Source organism: Crocuta crocuta, unplaced genomic scaffold (genome assembly GCF_008692635.1).
Source record: "Crocuta crocuta isolate KB4526 unplaced genomic scaffold, BGI_CrCroc_1.0 scaffold186, whole genome shotgun sequence".
Lineage (NCBI taxonomy): Eukaryota > Metazoa > Chordata > Mammalia > Carnivora > Hyaenidae > Crocuta > Crocuta crocuta.
Genome location: NW_027551569.1, coordinates 8,159,922 through 8,182,241, shown reverse-complemented (window position 1 = coordinate 8,182,241; position 22,320 = coordinate 8,159,922). Strand labels below are relative to the sequence as shown.

Genomic DNA, 22,320 nt, shown 5'->3' with positions numbered 1-22,320 from the left:
TCTGTGCCATCCAGCCACCCAGCCACTGCGGCAGCCTGCAGCAGCCCAAGCCCGGGGAGGTGGAGCCCTGTAACACACAGCCCTGCCAACCCCCTCCAGGTGAGGACGGGGTGGGAGTAGAGGGGGTGTGGGGTGCGCCTGGCCCGACCTCCTTCCCCACCACGACCCCAGCCAGCACTTCCTGTGCCACGGCCGGCACCCACAGGGCTCCTGGGGCTCCGTCTGCTGAAGCCTAGAACTCTGTGCAGCCTTGTGATCTGCCCTGTTTCCCCATCAGAGGCCGTGTCCTCCTCCCACCCCCAAAGCCCACGTAACTACCGTCACTCTCGGGTTCATTTCCTTGGGCTGCAGTGATTGTATATGGCTTCCTTATTCCTGTTTATACCCTCCCCCCCGAACTTAGCATGAAGGGTGGGTATTTGGTGCATTTTTATCGAATGACTGAGTGATTGAGTGCAGAAGAGGGAGGTGGTCCAGGAAAGAGTGTCCGCACACACTGCTCCTGCCCTGGGCTTCCCTTTCCCCTCCCCCCATCCAGCCTGGGAAAGATGTCCCAGGTACGAGGAGCTGCAGGACAAAGGGCCCAGAAGGCAGTACTTGCTTGGTGTGAGGATGAGGAAGAGTGTGGGTTGGGGCTCAGCTGGGAGGGGGTGAGTGGGGGTGGTGGGCTTCTGATACTGCAGGAAGGTGTGTTTGGCCCCGATGTGCTAGTGGTGAGGGCCCCGAGAGCCACGATGGTAGATTTCCAAGGGAGGCACATGGCACGGCGACTAAGAACAAGTTGTCTGGAGTTAGCAGCTAACCTGAGTTTAAATCTCAACTCTGTTGCTGACCAACCACGTGGCTCTCCTCTCTGATTCTCCGTTTGCCCATCTGTACAATGGGGTTAATAAGAGTGCTTTTTCTTATGGTGGTAACTTGGCACTGTGTCTGAACACCCAGAGCTTGATAAGCAAAGGGTCAATAGTAGTGGTGGTGAGGCCGTGGGGGCCCCCTGGGCCAGGCTCCTGGGGTGCCTCAGCCTGGCCTGGGCTTCGTGGTGCATGAGCAGGAGGGTCCTCAAGTTTCTGTGAGTCCAGCCTCCTGGAGCCATGGATGCCTTTCTAGAAGAGGTGGCCCTGAGCCTGCCCTGGAAAGGCATTCACATAGGTAGAAAGGAAGAAAACAGAAAGCATTTCAGGCCAGGTTGAAGTGTAAGAGAAATAACCTTCATTGCTATTTTTATAAAAATAATCAGGGTGCCTGGGTGGCTCAGTCGGTTAAGTGTCCGACTTTGGCTCAGGTCATGATCTCACGGTTCGTGGGTTCGAGCGCCACGTCGGGCTCTATGCTGACAGCTGGCTCAGAGCCTGGAGCCTCTCTTCAGATTCTGTGTTTCCCTCTCTCTCTGACCCTCCCTTGCTTGCGCTGTCTCTCTCTGTCTCTCAAAAATAAATAAAACATAAAAAAATCTATGTTCGTTGTAGAAAATTTGAAGACATTAGGAAAGCAGCATATAGACCAGTGGAATTGCCTTGATTCCCATGCTTCAGTGGGATAAGTCTAGTGCATTCCCTCCTTTTGTGTGTGGGGTTTCGTGTGTGCTTTTCCCCTTGAAGCCATTTGGTGTGTGAACGTTTCCTTGTCTCGTGATTTCTCCACCGAAGTCCGTGGTGGGCAGGAAGTTAGAACTTAGGTGGTTTCTGGGGTGTGGGTACTGTTGCTGACACTGTAGCACTGACTGGTGTGCCCAGGGGAGGCCCGCAGAAGCCTCTGCTCCTTCTCTTTCTAGAATAGCACTTGCTGGCAGAAAGAGAGGGCGAGCCACATCTGTCGTTTAAAATTGTCTGAGAATTACATTTAAAAAGTAGAAGGAAGGGGCGCCGGGGGGAGGCACAGTTGGTTGGGCGTTTGGCTGTTGATCTCAGCTCAGGTCACGATCCCACAGTTCATGAGTTTGAGCCCCGCACTGGGCTCTGCGCTGCTAGTGCAGAGCCTGCTCGGGATTCTCTCTGTCTCTCATTCTCTTTCTGCCCCTCCCCCACTTGTGCTTGCGTGCTCTCTCTTTCTCTCAAAATAAATGAACTTTAAAAAGTAGAAAGAAATAAGTGAATTTATATTAAATAATGTTTTATTCAGGGCGCCCTAGCTGGCTCTGTTGGTAGGGCATGTGACTCAATCTCAGGGTGGTGAGTTCAAGCTCCAAGTTGTTGGGTGTAAAGATTACTTAAAAATTTCCTTAATTTAAATAGTGTTTAGGGGGTGCCTGGGTGGCTCAGTCAGTTAAGCTTTTGACTTTGGCTCGGTCATGATCTCACAGTTCGTGGATTTGAGCTCTGCGCTGGGCTCTGTGCTGACAGCTAGCTCAGAGCCTGGAGCCTGCTTTGGATTCTGTGTCTCCCTTTCTCTCTCTGCTCCTCCCCTGCTTGTGCTCTGTTGCACCCTCTGTCCCTCAAAAGTAAATATTAAAATAAATTTTAAATGTTTTATTTAGCACAATTAAATATTTTTAACATGTAAGCAATATAAAAAATTAAGAATAGGATATTTTACATTCTCTTTTTTCACAAGATTAAAAAAGATCTTCTAAATTCCATGTATCACTCACACAGCATGTCTTAATTCAGTTGCTAAAATTTCACTGGCATACTTGATCTATATTTAGGTTTCATAAAACGTATAGTTGGAAAAGTAGATTCGCCAACCGAAGTCATTCCAAACATACTGAAGCATTTTCCAGTAAGTTAAGCATCGGTTTTTAAGTTTAAACTTAAATTAATTCTAATTAGAATAATGTAAACTCAGTTTCTCGGTCACTGTGGTCATGTTGTAAGTGCTCAGTAGCTCTGAGAGGCCAGCAGGACCCCAGGACCAGCCCTCAGCCAGGGTGCGGGTGTGGGGGTGGTGGCAGGAGGGCCGTGGGGGCGGGAGAGGGGCCTCAGGCCAGGGCTGCAATTAAATTTGTCAAATAGGCTGGGGCGCCTGGGTGGCTCAGTCAGTTAGGTGTCGACTTCAGCTCAAGTCATGATCTCATGGTTCGTGGGTTCGAGCCCCGCCCCGGGCTCTGTGCTGACAGCTAGCTCAGAGCCTGGAGGCTGTTTCAGATTCTGTGTCTCCCTCTCTCTCTGACCCTGCCCTGCTCATGCTGTCTCTGTCTCTTAGGGGGAAAAAAAATTGTTAAATAGGCCCAGGGGAGCCACTGAAAGCTTTGCAACTGGATAGTGAGCCCATGAAAGCTACTTTAGGAGGACAGTCTAAAGTGGAGGCCATTGGAGCAGGAGCCTGGAGGGGAGAAGGCTGCAGAAACGCAAGCGCTCACAAGAGCCGTGAAAAGGAAGGACCAGCCACTTGTCCAGCAGAGCCTGGTGCCCAGATGGTGCGCAGGAAGGGGTCCCGGACTCCGAGTTAAGCCTGAAAGGTGGAAGAGCCGGGGCAGGATGAGCTGGGCAGGAAGGTGCCTTTCAGATTGAGCCAACAGAGGGCTGGCTGGGGGACTGTGCCTGCGGTCCTGGGGGTGCCCACAGGAGATGACGGAACTGGGGGGAGTGGGAGTCTGCCTTCCGCCAGGGTTTGGCCTAGTTGGGAGAGGAGATGAAATGAAAACGAAGGTTTTACTGCATGTCTGCTAGAGCCTTTCAACCCTAAATTATTTTTTAAATATTCCCTGGGGGCTGGCCAGGTCTAGTCCATGTGGAGATGAAATTTTCACTTACTTTTTATAACTTTGTTCCATTATGAGGCTGTATGCTTATTGTGGAAAATTTGAAACACACTGACAAATAGAAGGAAGTCCCCCACCCCTAACCCGCCAACGCGCGCACGCGCGTGCACCGCTCAGAACCTTTCACTAGGCGCGTTTTGGGGTGAGTCCTGTTATGTATCATTTAAAAAAAAATTCCTGTTCATACTTGGCCTTTTGTGTTTTTCTCCATTTTATGACGAAAAATCTTTTTGAGAACTCTGAGGTGGTTAAATATATACCATAAAATTCTCTCACTGTAATGGTACAATTCATAATTTTTGTAAGTTTTACCAAGTTGGACAATTAGATGGTAAAAAAAAAGGTTTCACATTTCTGAGCAGACCTGACTCCAATTCCCCATGCTGGGAAGACAGGCCTGGTTATTGTTTAATTCCAGTGTATTTAACATACGGTATTACATTATTTCCAAGGATACCACGTTGTGGTTCAACAATTCTGTACTCAGTGCTCATTGTGGTAAATGTGCTCTTAGTCCCTTTACCTGTTTCCCCCATTCCCCACTCACCTCCCCTCTGGCAGCTGTCAGTTGTCTGTGGTTGAAAGTCTTTCTTTCTCTTTTTCCTTCATTTGTTTCTTAAATTCCACATAGGAGTAAAATTCTAGAGTATTTGTCTTTCTCTTATTTTGCTTAGCATTATACTCTCTAGATCCATCCATGTTGTTGCAGATGGCAAGATTTCATTCTTTTTATGGCTGAATGATATTCCATTGTGCATGTGGAATCTTCTTTATCCATTCATCAGTCAGTGGACACTTAGGTTGCTTCCAAATCTTGGCTATTGTAAATAATGGTGCCATAAACGTAGAGATACATACGTCTTTTTGGATTAGTGTTTTTGTGTTCTTTGGGTAAATAGTAGTGGAATTACTGGGTCATGTGGCAATTCTATTTTTTTTTTAATTTTTTAATGTTTTTATTTATTTCCAGGAGAGAGAGAGAGAGACAGCGTGAGCAGGGGAGGGTCAGAGAGAGAGGGAGTCACAGACTCCGAAACAGGCTCCAGGCTCTGAGCTGGCAGTCAGCACAGAGCCCGACGGGGGGCTCGAACCCATGAACCGCGAGATCTTGACCTAAGCGAAAGTCGGATACTTAACCGACTAAGCCACCCAGGCGCCCCAAGTGGCAATTCTATTTTTAATTTTTTTTAATCTTTATTTTTGAGAGCAAGAGAGACAGAATGTGAGCAAGGGAGGGGCAGAGAGAGAGAGAGACAGAATCTGAAGCAGGCTCCAGGCTCTGAGCTGTCAGCACAGAACCCAGTGTGGGGCTCAAACTCATGAACTGTGAGATCATGACTTGAGCCAAAGTTGGATGTTTAATGGACTGAGCGACTGAGGTGCCTATTTTTAATTTTTTGAGGAAGGCTAATGAAGAATTTTAAACATACAGAATAGTTGAAGAACTGCATAGCAAGCAGCCATGTACCCGCACTTAAATTCTATAATTACTGTTTTGTTATATATGCTTTTTCATGATTTACTCCTGTCTCTTCATCTATCAAATTGTGTTTTTTAAACAAGTGTTTTTAATACAGAATTTTTTTATTAAGGTGAAATTCACATAACATCCAGGTAACCACTGTAGAGTGTACACTTTGTTGTGTGCTCACAAGGTTCTACAACCACCCACTCTCCTCTAGTTTTCAATTATTTCATCATCTATAAGAGCACACTGTGTACCCCTTAAGCAATCACTCCCCACTAACCCTAACTTCTTCCTGGGTAACCTGATCTGCTTTCTGTCTCTGGATTTGCCTGTTCTGGATATATTGTATAAAAGGGATATTACATCTTTCATGCCTACCTTTCACTCAGCAGTATGTTGGTTTTTTTTTTTCAATTTTAAAATTTTATTTTGAGAGAGAGAGTGCAGTGGGGGGGAGGGGCACGAAGAGAGGGGGAGAGAGAATCTTAAGCGGGCTCCACACCCAACATAGGGCTCTATCCCATGACTGTGAGATCACAATGACCTGAGCTGAAATCAAGAGTCAGCTGCTTAATCGACTGAACCACCCACACAGCAGAATGTATTTGAGGCTTATCCAGGGTGGAGCACGCATCATGTCATCTTTTCTATGGTTGATAACAATTCCATGTATATGTCACAATCTGCTTATTCATTCATCTGTGGATGTATATTTGGATTGTGTCCACCTTTTGGCCTTAACGAATAAGACTACTATAAACGCTCATGCATAAGTTTCCGTGTGGGCATGTGTTTTCATTTCTCTTGGGTACATGCCTCAGAGAAAGTGCTGAGCTCTATGGTAATTCTATGTTTAACTTTTGGAGGAATCACCGAACTGTTTCCATGGTGGCGGCACCAATTTACGTTTCCACCCGCAGGGCCTGAGGGTTCCAGTTCACCCATGTCCTCACTGACACTTCTTATTTCAGCCTTTTTGATGAGAGCCATGCTAGAGGGTTTGAAGGAGTGTCTCATTGTGGCTTTGATTTGCATTTCCGTAATGACCGATGATGTTGAACATCTTTTTATGTGCTTATTGCCTACTTGTATGTTTTCTTTGGGGAAATGTCTGTTCAAGTTCTTTGCCCGTTTAAAACATTTTTTTTCTTTTTTTTTTAAACGTTTATTTATTTTGAGAGAGAAAGTGAGCACACAAGTCGGGGAAAGGCAGAGAGGAAGACAAAATCCCAAGCAGGCTCTGCACCATCAGCGCAAAGCCTGATGTGGGGTTTGAACTCATGAACTGTGAGATGGTGACCTGAGCCAAGATCAAGAGTAGGATGCTTAACTGACTGAGCCACCTAGGCGCACCTTTAAGATTTTAAAGTAATCTCTACACCCAGCTTGGGGCTTGAACTCAAAACCCAGAGATCAAGAGTTGGGTACTCTACTACCTGAGCCAGCCAGGTGCCCACTTTGCCTATTTTTTAATTGGATTATTTGTCTTTTCAGCAGTTCAATCTAAAAGTATCATTTTTTTGTTTTACGTAGTTGGGATCAAACACTGATACTAATTCTGTATCTGGCATTTCTTTTTGCTGAACACGCTAACATTAGCGTTTTCTGTGTGACTAAAGACTCTTGAAACACGGGAAGGGTGTTTTATGAACTCACAGGTCTGCTGCTTTTTGCTTCTGCTGTCCTGGGTGCCCAGGCGCTGCCTGAGTAGTGGGGTGGGAGCACGTGGTGGTTAGCCTGGCCCCTGCACCGGCCTGACGCCCCGCTCCCTGCAGGAATCCCCAGCATGCAGGACGTGCACAGCAGCCCAGGGGGTCCTCGGATATCTTTGGGGCCTCAGGCGGCCCCTGTCTCAGGTGAGCAGCTCCGTGGAAGCCCCAACACAGGCCTCTGGAGATGGAGGTTGGGGGTTGGGGGGTAAGTGAGGTGGGTCTGGTGTGGATACAGATGGAGAATGAGCAGCCAGGAGGACACCTCATGTGTGTTTTGCTTCCTCTTCTTTCTAGATTCCAGAGACCGGTGGTGGGCCCCTCAGGAGCAGCCCTCAGTCCAGGGAAACCCCAGAGGAGCCCAGGGCCTCCACCTGCCAGACCCAGCCCCCTCTCTGCAGCAGTCGCCACATGGGCAGCCCCAGCAGTCTGGCTTGGCGCCCCACGACTGCAGACTCAGCCCCTATGGGTGCTGTCCTGACGGCCACACTGCATCTCTTGGGCCGCAGTGGCAGGGCTGTTCTGGGGCCCGGTGTCAGCAGAGCAGGCAGGCGCCTCTTCCCCTTCACCAAGTCAAAGGGAGATGGGGGCAGGGCAGCTCTGTGCAGAGAGGGGGTAGGGTTTGCAGAGCTCAGGGATGGGACTCCCGAGGTGTTCTCTCCCAGCTGCTCTGATTGTACGGTCTTGGGGACTCTGCTTCCTGTCACTGACCTTGCTAATGTGCAGAGTGGGGTAAGAATTTCTGCTCTTGCTACAGAAGTCAGCCTGTTGAGGTATAGCCTGAGGCCCTGGGAAGGCACGTGGGATAGAATTCTAGGTTCCAGATCCAAACCAGGCTACCAGTCTCTCTAGAGCTGGGGTGCTGAGCGCCTGACTTTGGGGCCAGCAGCCTGGTGGTGATTCCCAGCTCAGCCACTTATCAGCTGTGTGCTGGGTGATCGGGCAAGTTATTCCTCTGATCTTGGCTTCCTTTGCTGAGACTGGGAACAGTGACAGCCGTGGGCCAGCGTTGCCATGAGGATGGAACAGTCCCAGGGTGCCTGGCACACGGAAGGTGCTCTGATACGTTCCTCTTTCACCTTCTTTCCCTACTTCTCATTGACTGAGCTGAAACAGGAGGTGGACTCCGCTCCCTCTTCTGCTCCCCCCCACCCCCCCATCTGCTGTGATTTTGTAAAACCTACCCAGGAAGCCGAGATTTGTGCAGGCTTAGTAAATTTCCTCGTGGGTTAGGAGTTTGCACCTCGGGTAGGCATTGAGGATCTGTCAGGTATCAGGAATAGGGCTCTGCTTATCGTGCTGCCTCCCTGGCAGCCACTGAGTGGTTGGTGGACGTGGCTTGGCACTCAGAATGGTGTGCCCCATGTGCAGGGACATAGTGTCTTCCACTCGGATCCTCAACTGCTCAGCCGCCAGTGCAGGGAGTCTCAGAGCTGGGTTTCCGGGATGCTGGAAGCTTGGGGGTCCCGTGAGGGTGGGGATCAGGGGTTAGGTGGTGATGAGACCGGTGTGTGATGCTTGTTTAGGTACGGGTGCTGCCCTGATGGGTTGTCTGTGGCTGAGGGGCCCCATCAAGCTGGCTGTGCAGAATCTTACAGCAGTGACAAGACTGGCAGAAGGCCAGTGTCCAGAGCAGTGGCTTCCACGGTAAGTGTCTGGTTTATATGAGGGGGCAGGAGTCCCGCGCCTGCTCAGTGCCACTGTGATCCAGACTCTCTGCAACTTGGGCTTCAGCGAAAGGAGGTCCCTGAAGCCTGCTGGCTCACAGGGTTTCAGATATGGGCCTAGGCTGGAGTGGGGGGGTGTGCATGCAGGGGGGTTCGTCTGGCCTTGCTCTGGGGCTGGGGTTCTGCATCATAGGCTCCTAATTCTGCCCCTCCCTCTTCCTGTCCTCCCCCAGGTAGCCTAGAGTCCCCACCAAGAGGCAGACCTATTCCCAATGTCCCAACTCTGGGCTTCCTCCACAGGCCCCCAAGGCCCACCAACCCCAGGCTCAACAGAATGAGCCCAGTGAGTGCCGGGCCTCCCAGTTTGGCTGTTGCTTTGACAACGTGGCCTCTGCTGCTGGCCCTCTTGGGGAAGGCTGTGCAGGCAAGCCCAGCTATGGTGAGTGGATGCCCTTACATCCTTCCTGGTGAGTAGGCTCTGGTACCATTTTGTCCCCCTTAACCACCACAGAGCCCCACCCAGATCTTCCTACTAGCTCAGTTATTCATTCTTTTCTTTGACAAATATTTACTGACCACCTACTAGGTGCCAGGTCAGAGAACAGTGCCATATTGTTCTTGTTCCTAACAGTTTGCATTTGAAACCATCTGACTCCCCAACTTGTGGGAGTTGGGGAGAGTTGTAGGCAGCGCCCCCGCAGACAAGGAAGGCTTGTCCCGTCCCCCTGTCCCCCCGTCCCCCCCCATCCCTACCATGGGGGCTGAGCCCCCTCCAGAGGCAGAGATGTTATAGGGTGGTCAGAGCCCAGATGGACAGGGATGTCCCCACCCTGCCTGGGATGAGACCTGGAGGTCATTGAGGCTGGGGCATGGGATACCTGGGTGGCACTGGCAGGGACCACCATGGGGACCTCAACAGCCAGATGGACTGGTAGTCAGGGTCTGCAGGAGGCTGGTCCCTGGATGGGCTTTAAGCAGGGGCTGGCCGCAGTCACCTCTGTGTCTGTAGAGAGGCAGAGCAAGCTGTCCTGGGAAGACAGGCTGTTAGAACAGGCTGGCTGGGGGCTGGAGGTGGGTTCAGAGGTTGGGCACCTTCATAGATGTGCCTGGGGGCTGAGGGCTGGGTTCATATTGTGAGCTAAGCACATGAAACAAACACAAACAAACCCAGCACTTGGTGTGCTCCATGCGTGTGTGTACTCTAGGGACCTGGGTCAGGCATGGGGAGGGGCATGGGGAACCAGCCCAGGTTGCTCATGGCCCTGACCTTCTGGAGCACTCTAGTGCTGTGGGTGGAGGTGGATGGGCTGCTCCCGAAGGCTGCTGTGATCCCAGCCCAGGTAGGTCTGGGCAGTGAGCAGACTCTGTCCCCAGGGCCAGGTCAGGGGTGTGGACCTGCTCCACGAACTGGGAAGGGCCTTGCTCCCACATCTGAGGCTTAGGGGGTGGTGGACACTCCTTAGAAGAGCTCTGCTGGGGCAGCGTCTGCAGCCTGATGACCTGCACCCTCCCTGTCTCCTCAGCGTACCCTGTGCGGTGCCTGCTGCCCAGTGCCCACGGCTCCTGCACGGACTGGGCTGCCCGCTGGTACTTCATCCCCTCCGTGGGCCAGTGTAACCGCTTTTGGTATGGTGGGTGCCACGGCAATGGCAATAACTTTGCCTCCGAAGAGGAGTGTGTGAGCAGCTGCCGGGGACCTCAGCAGGAGCCCCGTAGCCCCAAGCCCGGGGCCTCTGGCCAGAGCACCCATGGAGACGGTGGTGGCAGCCGTCCTGGAGGCCAGCAAGAGGCGGGCTGGCACAGGATGGGGGCCACAGTCCAGACGAAGCCTTTGCCTTCTGGTGGCCTCTGGTGGCGAGATGGAGAGCCTGGGCCTGGAGAGGAGGGCCACACCCGGGCCTTTGGAGAGAGGCCCCAGGGCCGGGAGCTTGGGCCCAGTGCCCCTGGACTGGGTGGAGATGCCAGGAGGCCAGCGCCACCCTCCCACAGCTCTTCCTACAGGTGAGGCCTGCCTTCCCCAGGTGGGGGGCTAGGGACCTGGGCCCCAGGCTGCGCCCATTGGAGCTCAAACCCTGAGTTCCGTAGGTCCTCCCTTCCCACCCCTAACCTCAAATTCTCCAAATGGTCGTGACTGGAGGGCCTTCGCCAATAGATGGTGGGTGCCTAGATTCCTGGTCAGATCTTGCCAAGACACCCCGGGGCCTGTCTAGTTGGAAAAGCTTGCAGGCTTCATGACCTTTGGCAAGTCATCCAACTTCTCCAAGCCTCAGTTTCTTGACCTGCAAGATGGTGATATTCTCTCTTAAATGTAGTGTGGGTTCCACACGGTCTTGGGACTGTGTCCTATTAATGAGAGTTTGGGGGAGAGTATAAACAGATAGATAAAACTTGAAAATTCCAAAGGGATCGAGCAGTGGGTTAGTGGTTTTGAGGTAGCTACGTCTGAGGACACGGTGGGGCACTAGGGTGGGGGAGTGAATTCCTGAGGCTGCAGGCTCTGGAGCTGGGCCTCCCAGGGGACCCTCTGACACCAAAAGTGCCTGAGGCTGGATGGGCGCTGAGCTCTCTGTGGTTGGACACCAATGAAGAGAGTCCCTGGTCCTGGCGCTCATGCTGTTAGTGCAGGTCCTCACCCCCACTTCCCAGGATCAGCTTGGCAGGCTCGGAGCCCGCCTTGGTGCAAGCGGCCCTGGGGCACTTGGTGCGGCTCTTCTGCCGAGATGACACCTCCCCGGAGCCCCATGCCAGGTGGCAGAAAGATGGGCGGCCCGTCTCCTCTGACAGGTGATCTCCCCTGGGATGGGAGGGTGCAGACAGGGTTATAGCTCCCTCTGGTAGGAGCACTGGGGCCTGAGGGGGGTCTGGGCTCACTGTTCTCCTCATTCAGGCACAAGCTGCAGCCTGATGGCTCCCTGGTCATCAGTCCCCTGCGGGCAGAGGATGCTGGCACCTACAGCTGTGGCAGCAGCAGGTCAGGCCGTGACTCTCAGAGGATCCAGCTTCGTGTCACAGGTCTCCGTCCCCACCCCACGCCCAGCGGGTTGTCATGGCCCCAGGTGGGAGGCGCTGGCTGGGAGGGCCTGAGCCAGGGTGCCCCCACACTGGAGGGGGCCATCCTGCTGGCAGGGACCATGTGCTTCAGTTGGGCTGAAGTGGAGGTCTTCCCCCTTGTGACCCTCATTTTTCCACATGTCCCTGGCCAGCCTTGTGGCCCACCCTTCCTTCCGCCACATTCGCCCCACAGCTCACCCCTTCTCCTGGCCTCATGACAGGGGGTGACGTGGCCGTGCTGTCTGAGGCTGAGCCAAGGCACTTCCCTCAGACCAGGGACCCAGCCCAGGGCCACAGTCCTCGGGACTCCAGCCTAGTGGGGAACGCGGGGGGCCTGGGGGCTGTCTCCTCCTTGCAGATTCGGCCCACGACCAGGTAACAGTGCAGCAACGCCATCCTGCCCTCAGCCTACCCCACTGGAGGGCCCGGGCCCATGGGGGGTCTCAGTGGTGAAAGGAAGGGAGAGTGGTGGGTGGTCACAGGGCTCTGCTGGGTGAGGACTAGAGAGGAGGAAGAGGAGCCCTCTTCCCTTCCCCAAACAGTTGAGACTGACTCATGGCCCAGGACACAGGAGCTGAGGGAAGGGACGCACAGCAGGAGCTGGAGAGCCTGAGATGGCCTTGATAGGAGTTCATAGAGGGGTTGCAGAGGGCTGGAGGGGCCCAAGTCAGAGTCTCATGCAGGGCAGATGTGCAAGATCTCAAAGCAGGTGTCGAAACAGATGTGCGGGGCGGGGAGGGCACAGTCAAGATGCTGAGTTGGTGGTTGGTGGGGAAGGTGACAAAGCTGGAGGTGTCTTTTAGACTGCCCCAGGTGATTATGGGTGGCGTCTGGACCAGCACAGAGCAGCTCTCTTAGGAAGCTGAATGTGGCTGGAGAGGGAGAAGGGGGCCAGGGGCTTGTGAGACAGAGTCCCCCTCTCATGGCTGTGGGGTGCTTGTTCTGCAGACTGCTTCTGGACAGGAACCAGCCTAGGGTCGTGGATGCCCATCCAGGCCAGCGGATCCGGTTGACCTGTCGTGCTGAGGGCTTCCCACCGCCAGCCATTGAGTGGCAAAGAGATGGGCAGCCTCTCTCTTCCCCCAGGTTTGTTCAGCTCCTCTCTTCCCTTTCCTGTCCCACCTTAAGCCCCTGACCCTGTACACGCCTCAGGGGAGGGAGCCGCCAGGTGCCACCTCTGGTCAGTCCTGAGCAGGACTCCAGGGCTCTTGAGAGATGATACTGCTAGGGGTAGGGCTCCTTGGGCAGACCAACATTTGGGTCTCTGGGTCTTTCCACTGTGGTTAGTGGACAGAAGTAACAGGCCAGCTAAGGAGAGGTGATGGCCGAGGGACAAAATGGAGGCAGACCCATTTCTGGCTGTAACCGTAACAGCTAACATGTATCGTGCCCATTATGAGAATGAGACTTGTTCTCTATCATACAATCTTCAGAAGAGCCACGTTGAGGTAGGTGCTATTTTATCCCCATTTTACGCACAGGAGCTTAACATGCCACACAGCTCCTAAGTGGCAGGACCAAGATTTGAGTCTACTGAATGAGTAGAGCAAGGACTAGAAACCCGAACCAGAATCAGAATTATTTTGTATTTGGAGACTTGAAATGGTCCTAAAAGTCAGGCACCTTCAGGTGAACGAGAGAGCCAGCAGCTGGAGGGCCTTAAGGCCTAAGGTTAGATGGCCCTTTGCTCAGGGGGCCACTCAGACCTTTACTGAGGAAAGGAAGATCCCCCTGGAATGGAGCTACCTGACTGTGCTTTGTCCCTAGACATGAGCTGCAGCCTGATGGCTCTCTGGTCATCAACCACGTGGCTGTGGAAGATGGCGGCTTCTACGCCTGTGTCGCTTTCAACGGGCAGGACCGAGACCAGAGATGGGTCCAGCTCAGAGTTCTGGGTGAGGTGGCAATCCTGAGGGAGGGTGACACAAGTGGGGCAGGTCTGGTGTGGTGGCTGACCGTGCCTCCTCCTTGGCTTAGGGGAGCTGGCCATCACAGAGCTGCCCTCTGCTATGCTGGTGCCAGAGGGTGACACGGCCAGGCTGTTGTGCGTGGTGACAGGAGAAAGTGTCAACATTAGGTGGTCCAGGTAAGGCTCTATTCCAGGCAGACCTGGCCTTCAGAGGCTGTACAGTTTGGAGAAGACACCTTTCTGCAGCGATACTGCTGTCACCACTGCCCCGGGCTTCATTCTTCAACTCCTACCTGCAGGCCTGGCTGTGGCACCTCCTTTCCTACACAGTGGGGCCCCACAGGACTGCTCTCTTTCTGTTGGCTGGGCTACACCAGGGTCTCTCAACCTCAGCACTGCTGACATTTCAGACCTGGTAATTTTTGGTTGTTGGGGCAGTTCTGTTTATTGTAGGATTTCAGTAGCATCCAGGCCATGGACCCACTGGATGCTAGTAGCACTTCCTCCCAAGTCATGACAGTTGACAATGTCTGGACACCAGGGTTGAGAACCACTGGGCTATACTCAGCTGTGGGGACTTCAGTATTGTTTCAGACAGCTGTTCTTTTATTCATTCATTCATTCATTCATTCATTCATTTTTTTCAGTAAACTCTTTTAGCCCCTTCCTCCTTGCAGTGTGTCAGGAATAGCCTAGCCTCTGGGGATCTTGGGGTAATCTGAGCACCCCAGATAATCCCCAGGCAGATGGCCCAGTGTCCCCTGAGTTCCAGAGGTTTGCCCTCAGTGCTATGTATACACAGAGCACTGAGGCTGACTCCTATCTGGGGGGGATCAAGGAAGGGGTGGCCATGGAGGTGACTTTGGTTGAGCCTTAACGGCTGAGGAGGGGAAGGATGTTCTTGATCAAGTGTCAAAGGTGAGAACTGGAGAGACGATATCAGGATAGGGAGGGGACTGCACACAGGAGGGAGGCAGGGAGCCTCTCTAGGCTGTTCTTGGTGCAGGCCTGCCCTGATCAGGTCGGGCCTCTGACTATCCTTTTGGGCTTCTATCTTCAATTTTGCTTCTCCTTGATCTTACCAGCAGCAGACATGCTCAGGACCTCCCGCTTTCAAAGCATAACGTAAAAGATACCCTCCTCTGACCCTGTGTTTCCCTGCAGAGCTTGGCCTCATCTGGAGTCTCCCCCTCACAGTGCAGCTGTTTATACTGGTTGTCTCCACCTGTTCACCCTTGCTCACAGCTCAGCCCTCGCCCAGGGGCTCACATCCATGCACCACTCCAGGGATACTGCCCTGTTCCTAAATGTTCTGGACATATCTCAGTCCCCACATGACCTGAGGTGTTCTTCTCCGGACCATCTGTTACCTCCTGACATGCTCCCTCCGCTTGGCTCCAGGACACTAGTGTCTTCTGGTGTTCTTCCTTCTCTGGCTGCTGCTTCTGTTTTCCTGGCTGGTTTACCTTTCCACACCAATCTGTCGGAGGCAGATGCACCTCAGGGTCTGTCCTTAGTCCTTGGCTTGTCTAACTTCACCTTGGGCAACCTTGTTGACACGTGGTTTCAAGGCCACCCAGTGCTGATGGACCATCTGGGTCCAGACCTCAAATCCCATGCCTCATGGGCAGAATGCCAAATGGTGGAAAAGAGCATTCACTGTTGACTCATCTCTGTGCCCTGGATCTCCCCATGGTAGAGGGGCACCACAGTTATCCAGCAACCCTGGGTAACCTCTGCGGTCCTTCATTGCTTCCCCTTCACCTTGAACATCTGCCCCTCACCCACACGCGCACTTCTGCATGAGCCACTTGTCCTAGCCCAGCCCCAGTCATTCAAGGGCAGAAGCTCTATCAGTCCTGCTTAGCTCACACCCCTCCACTCCCCCCAGGGTCCAGTCCAAACGCCTGTTGAGGCCGTGTCCACTTCCCTCCCTGCTCTGACCAGGGCCTGCCTTCCAGCTTCCGAGTCCCCTGGTCCTGCTGTTTGCTGGCCAGTTGCTCCTCCTCATCCTCAAGTCAGGTCTCAGCTCGGTCTTCTTCAGGGAAGGTGCCCCTAAACACCTGTGCCCTACCCCAGTACCTGCAAGGCAGGGAGCGCGTGTGTCACATGCCCAGCACAGGGCCCGGCACTGCACAGCTGCTGGAAAGCCTGTGTTGATCAAAAAAAAAAAATGAGAGCGGGGCTTCCCATGTGGGTAAGAGGCAAATTCACAGTAACTTAGACCAGTGTGCTCAGTTGGAGTGAGTTCCCTCTACTTTTGAGTTATTTTGCTCCGATGGTGTTCTTTTTGGCACTGTGGCCATCTCTTTCTTGAAGTGATGGTCCTCTGTCCACAACGATTACCTCCTCCCTTTGTCTCTGGGCCTTGAAGCACTGGGTGAGGCAGCATGGCCTCCTAGGGCCTCAAGCCTGGAGGCTGTGGATGGCTCTCCCGGTGTCCTCTCCCTTCCAGGAACGGGCTGCCGGTGCGCGCCGACGGGCATCGCGTCCACCAGTCCCCAGATGGCACACTGCTGATCCACAACCTGCAGCCCAAAGACGAGGGCTCCTACACGTGCAGTGCCTACCGCGGAAGCCAGGCCGTCAGCCGCAGCACCGAGGTGAAGGTGGGCCTGCCGGGTAAGAGGCCCACCCCAGGGATTCACTTGTCCCGAGAGCCGGCTTTGTGCTGCACATGTCTGAGCGACTCTCGTATGAGTCCTGGCTTACTCTGCCGGTTCCTGGTAGTGTCACCTGTGGCAAGGGGCTCTCCTGAGCCTCCCTCTCCTCACATGTACAGAGGGCTATTCCACCGCCCGGGAGGGCTGCAGTGAGGATGAGGGAAATAGTGCGGATAATGGGCATCTGCTAATAGCTTTAATAGATGACATTAAGTATCATTTAGACTTAACTGATCTTGAGAAATAGGATATATAACATTTAAGACAGACCATTAATTCCGTCCGTTCTACTTAGGGTGGCAAAAAGTCGTCCTATGATTGAAAAGTGGCTTCATGGCCCTTTGACCATATAACCCAGAAAGGGAAAGGCAAGGACTAGTATCGTCATCTTACAAACTAGACAGATATCCAGAGACCTTATGTGATGCTTCCACAAGTCACACGGCAAGTTAGTGGCCAACGTGGGACTACAACCTAGTCCTCATATTTAATTTTGTTTTCCCTAAACGACCACACTGTAACTGGGCAGAATTTTACCTGCATTATTCAGTAGTTTGAGATTTTAGTTTTATATTCTCCAGCTCTTGCTCTGAGTTACATTCCAATGAACCCTAAGTACCATATCATAAGAGAGTTTCATACCACTAAGGAAAACATGCTGTTAAAGAAACAGTGCTAAGAGACCATCAATTCAGATGCAGTCTAATTTGAGAGTTGTTAAAGTGTGAAAATAAGTGCATCTCAGAATTGAAGAGATGGATTCATAAGAGCTCCATATTCAAATGAGCCAGAGGGAAGCGGGGAGAGGAAGCTCTGCCCTGTGCCCAGCCTGCCCTCCACATGTCCTTGGTCTGGGTTCACTGACTGCCTGAATAGCAGGGCAGTGCCCCAGGCTGAGCAGCCAGTTCTCAGGAGGCCTCAAACAGGCTTGGGGGTAAGGTGTCAGGGCTGCAGCACTGCACCAAGAGTGTTGTCACAGCAAGGGCTCTCGGGCCTGGCTGCCTCCTGTCTGCCGTGCTGAAGGTGGGAACTGGCTAGAGGATGAAGGTCTGTGGCAGATCAGACTGAAGTAGGCTTCCGGTTTGTGAGCTCCTTAGGACAGCCACTGGGATTTGAGTCCCCAGGCCCCCAGCTCAGTGCCTGGCATCAGTAGGTGCTCAGGCTTAGTGACTGAGTGCATGAAGGCATTACCTTGGCAAAAACACTATACCGCGGGGGCCATTTCTCACTGCTACTGAGCCCAGCGTACTGATCTCTTGACTACATACCAACCAAATGTACAAGACTCAAGATAGACCAGGATGCAGGTTTGTGTGAGAAAGAGAGCTATGAGAAGAGCCAAGTGTTCATGTTTGCGATTAGTTGTAGACCTGTCTACAGGAGAAGCCAGATTATAACCAGAAAGTCGTTTGATGGCAAAGTCTGGTGGGGCTCGTGCTGATGTGTGGTTGTAAGTGAAATGATCGGGCATGACCTGCCTCCCAGACAGGACAGGAACGGTCAGAGTCAGGCTCCTGGGCTCTGCTGGAAGAGTGTTGCTAATCTTAGATATTTTGGGGGCAACTTTCAGGCTGAGAAGCTGTCCTTCGCCTCTTTGGATTCATTCTGTTGACTAGGCTGCACACTTCTGCTCTCACCTATTTATGCTTTTTGTAGTGTCTCATTGCATGAGGCTGCCTCATGCCTCACTCTGCCCTATTTATGGTCTGGTCGTATACTGGAATTAATGTTAGCATCAGGGTAGGGGGTCTTGACCTAGTCTTGCTCTGGTGTAAGGGGCATACTTCCTTTGAGGACTTCTCAACCTTCTTGCCTAAAACACTGGGGTGACAAACAGAAAACACTGTAAGGATAAAACATAGAGCATCACTCACTTCTTTGAAAGAAAGGGAAAGAGGCTATGGGGCAAAACACAGTTAAGCCTTCAAATTTTAGCCACGGTTACCGTGTGCCCAAGGTGCTATTACTATTTCCATTTCAGATGAGGACACACAGGTGGAGAGCTTAAGTAACTTGCCCAGAGTCACCCACCTGGAGAAGAGGAGAGCCAGGAGGTGCTCAGGCATTCTGGCTCCAGAGCGGGTGTGCTCAGCCACCATGCTGGGCCCCTAACCTCTGGGCCCTGTGATAGGCCCTGGGGCTGCAACAGCTCAGAGAAAGTTGATACCAAAGTTACAGATTTTTTAAAACACTATGCACAAATGGCTTGCTATTTATGTAAATGTAGGTACAGTTGACACTTGAGCAACACAGGGATTGGGGTGCCAACACTCTGTGCAGTCAAAAATCGGTATATAACTTTGACTCTCCAAAAATGTTACTAAAAGCCTGTTGATCAAAGCCTTACTGATAACACATTGTATATGTATTATATACTGTATTATATGTATTATATACTGTATTCTTACAACAAAGGAAGTTAGAGAAAATGTTAAGAAAATAATATAGTAATTAGTGAAAAAAAATCACGTTGGACCCACATAGTTCAAACCCAAGTTGTTCAAGGGTTATCTGTTAGTACTTTCATTATACTGACACACCAAAAGTCATTCACTACTCAGATATAGTCTTTTAGTTGTATTTTTGGGAGGAAGCAAGGGGAAAGATAAAGATTAAGCCTATGAGGTCTGACTTTAGGGAAGGTATCACTCTGGCTTAAGCCAAGAGCCCCTTCCATAAGGGAAAGGGAGGTTAACTAGGTAAGGCCACATCAGTCCTATGAGGAAGAAGCAGAATGAAACACAGGGATTTTCTTTAATGTTTTTTTTTGTTTTTTGTTTTAATAGTCCTGTTTATTTTTAAAGTAATCTCCATGCCTAACATGGGGCTGGAACTCACGACTCCAGGATAGAGAGTCGCATGCTGTACCAAATGAGCCAGCCAGGCACTCTGCCTTTTTTTTTTTTTTTTTTTAAATAATCTCTATGCCCAGTGTGAGGCTCAAACTCCTAAGCCAGCCAGGTGCCCTTCTCACAGAAGCTCCTGGCACATTTAGGGGCAGGGGGTGGCAACTAGAATTTTTGTGCTCAGTGCAGTATCAGAGCCATAGCTTGCAAAGCTGTTCTAATCACTTTGCCTANGGCGGGGAGGGGGAGGAGGGGGGGAATGGGGAGGTAAGTGGGAAGATTGGGAATGAAGCGACTGACATACACTGGGGCTACTAAAGGCACAAAACATTAAATCAGCAATGAGAGAGACAGGACAGCTCTTGCCAACTCAGAATTTTACTTAGGATTGATCCTACTCCCTTCCCAGTCCAGGGGCTACGGCAGCTGTCATTCAGCTCCTCAGGTCACAACTGCAAGGGTAGGAGTTAACTTCAAGAGGTTTAATTATCGGGTCATCGCTATTTGGGAGTCTGCACTGGGCTGAGGTTGCAGGACAACCAGAGCAGCACTATGTGCCTACATGAGGCCCACGCCAGGGCACGGGGAGGCACTGTACACACAGGTGTTAAAAGGTTCCAGAATAACTGTGCTTTTTGGGAATCTAGCAGTTCTAGTGCTGCTTTCCTTTAAGGCAAAGAAAGAGTCGGTGGGACTTTTCAGCAGACACAGGTCTCTTAACCACTCTGTCTCTCCCTGGTTGTCTTGCAGCACTGGCCGCCCAGCCCAGGGACCTCAGCAGGGAGTGTATCGATCAGCCCGAGCTGGCCAACTGTGATCTGATCCTGCAGGCCCAGCTCTGTGGCAATGAGTATTACTCCAGCTTCTGCTGCGCTAGCTGCTCCCGCTCCCAGCCTCCCGCTCAGCCTGTCTGGCAGCAAGGATGAAGGCTAGCTCCAGCCCCAGCCCCGAAGAAGCTCTTAGGCTGCAGTCTCTGGCTGGCAAAGGGAGCGGTCTTCTAGGGAATGGGCTCTCTCAGCCTCTGACCTCCTCACCCCCTGCCCTGCAGCGCTGCACCTCAGAAACAGCCAGCACCCGCCCCTCGCTTCCAATACCACAGGCAGCAGTCAAGAGGAGTCTGGATAAGGATGTCCTTTACTTTATGGCTTCCCTCTATCACTTCTGTTATACAGGATCAATTCACTGGGTTCTAAAGTAAGCTACCAGGGTTCTCACTTCATATAAAGCTGGGTGGAGAGATGTAATGGGTTCAAAGTTAACACCTATCTCACATGGGCACACTAACTCCTTGCTGTGTCAGGCAAGTTTTCTTTGCTAGAACTCTCATCTCATCTAGAGTCAAACAGTGGTTCATTACTCTAGTCAACCTCACCCTTCCAGGTAGTGTAGCAACCAGCTTCAACTCTCATCTGCATACACAGTTAACAGCATGGTTGTGAAGGCTCTTGCCAAAGTGGAATATGACACGTAAAAGGCTCAGTACAAGATGTGGGAGGAAGGAGCAGAAGCTGTGTTACTATGTGAACATGACAGAATGGGGCCAGGGGAGTTCCTTACTTTCATCAGAAGCTGGCGCCTGAAGCCCTCCTCCTGAGACTGACCTGCAGAGCCTGGTGGTGAGGACTGCCTCATACCTGCATCAGGCTGACACACCTGCTCTGTACGGTGACCAACTGGGAGCCTCTTCTCCCCAAGCAGGGATCTGTGAAGCAAACAGTTTGCTGCCAGATAAAAACCAGACTATTGAAAACAGGCATCAGCAGGACAGGGGACCAATGGAGGGGAAGGCAATGTATTAACAATGAAGTGATTTCAGTTGGAAGAAATCCTTCTCCATCTCTTAGAACCTCCAGTTCCTTGCTGCTGAACAAGAGGCCTGGATTCAATGAGCTTCCAGGTCCCTTTCCACTTTAACCTTCTACACATCCTCCAGTGGATTGGCTGGGCCTAAGCAACAGGCTGTTCTGGGACACAGGAAAGACAGACAGGCGTTATAGGGAAAGCTGATTTTTATGACCAACACACTGGCTGGAAAAGAGAAACTGCATCACGGGTGAGCGATACTTCTTGGTCTACCTCTCATTTAACACAGGAAACATGGGTTAGGGGGAGAGGTATTTTTTTCTTTCCATTTGAAAAATACAGAGGAGCATCCCCTTTCATTTACCATGCTTGGTTTTGCTATACAAACTGAAAACTAAGGGCTATTTTCTTGGACTCCCCAATTCCTTAGTTGCCAACTGGCAACATAATTTAGAAGGTAAGTCTGAGGTTAGCTAGCTCTACTTAAACTAGTCACAGGATAGTGGGCCAAGGTTAGGGGAAAGAGTAAAACTCAATCTAGACCAGTGGTTCTCAACCCTCTTCCATACTGGGAGCTTTTTCTTTAAAAAAAGCAAAACAACAACAAAAAGACTGAGGGGCGCCTGGGTGTCTCAGTTAGTTAGGTGTCCCGCTTTGGCTCAGGTCATGATCTCATGGCTTGTAGGTTCAAGCCCCTCATCAGGCTCTGTGCTGACAGCTCAGAGCCTAGAACCTGGTTCAGACTCTGTGTCTCCCTCTCTCTCTGCCCCTTGCCCACTTTCTCTCAAAAATAAATATATATGAAAAAATACCTGAATGTGGGTCCTCACCTGCCCCCTCCCCACTTTAACTGCTCTGGAGTCTGGAGCAACTGGGCTGGCATGAAGATTTTAAAAGCTTCCCAGGTGATTCTAATATGTATCCAGGGCTGAGAACTCACTGCTTCAGCCAAGGCCTTCTCAGAACGTAAATCTTGTTCCAATGCAGATTCTGATTACTAGGTTGGGGTGGGTCAGGGGTGGGGCTGAGATTCTGTATCTTTACTCCACTCCTAGGTGAAGTCTATGCTCTTGTTCCAGACCACACTTTAAGCAGTAAGGATCTGACATCAAGGATATGCTTAGGACCAACCAAAGCCTAAAGTATAACTACAAATGTGAATTTTAAGAGTAGCCTAATCCTGATGGGCATAATAAAGGGGACTAAGAGGTACAATCTTCCAGTTAGAAGTTACAGAGATGAAAAGTATAGCATAGAGAACATAGTCAATAATACTGTAATAACATGTACGGTGACAGATGGTGACCACACTTATGAGCACTGCATAATGTATAGAATTATCAGATCAATATATTGTACACCTGAAATTAACACTGTATGCAAATTATACTTCAATAAAAAAAAATACCAGTCCCAATACAAGGTTTTCTAGCCATCAAACTGGAGTTCAGTAGCAGCAGAATGGAGCAAAAACAGACCAAAAAGAACTAAAACACATTTACTA

General features: G+C 51.4%; 1 protein-coding gene across 1 annotated transcript in view; it reads left to right on the top strand.

The window, feature by feature from the left end:
* PAPLN (papilin, proteoglycan like sulfated glycoprotein) overlaps positions 1-22,279 on the top strand; it is a 35,459-nt gene extending 13,180 nt beyond the window's left edge. The window contains exons 15-28 of the mRNA XM_077750787.1: positions 1-99; positions 6,944-7,024; positions 7,175-7,424; positions 8,404-8,524; positions 8,845-8,983; positions 10,068-10,545; positions 11,191-11,328; positions 11,432-11,556; positions 11,817-11,970; positions 12,544-12,681; positions 13,363-13,490; positions 13,573-13,681; positions 15,960-16,126; positions 19,764-22,279. Of these exons, the coding sequence (XP_077606913.1) occupies positions 1-99; positions 6,944-7,024; positions 7,175-7,424; positions 8,404-8,524; positions 8,845-8,983; positions 10,068-10,545; positions 11,191-11,328; positions 11,432-11,556; positions 11,817-11,970; positions 12,544-12,681; positions 13,363-13,490; positions 13,573-13,681; positions 15,960-16,126; positions 19,764-19,939 (2,303 nt within the window). The 3' untranslated portion in view covers positions 19,940-22,279. The remainder of the gene's footprint in view (positions 100-6,943; positions 7,025-7,174; positions 7,425-8,403; positions 8,525-8,844; positions 8,984-10,067; positions 10,546-11,190; positions 11,329-11,431; positions 11,557-11,816; positions 11,971-12,543; positions 12,682-13,362; positions 13,491-13,572; positions 13,682-15,959; positions 16,127-19,763) is intronic.
* The last annotated feature ends 41 nt before the right edge of the window (positions 22,280-22,320 follow it).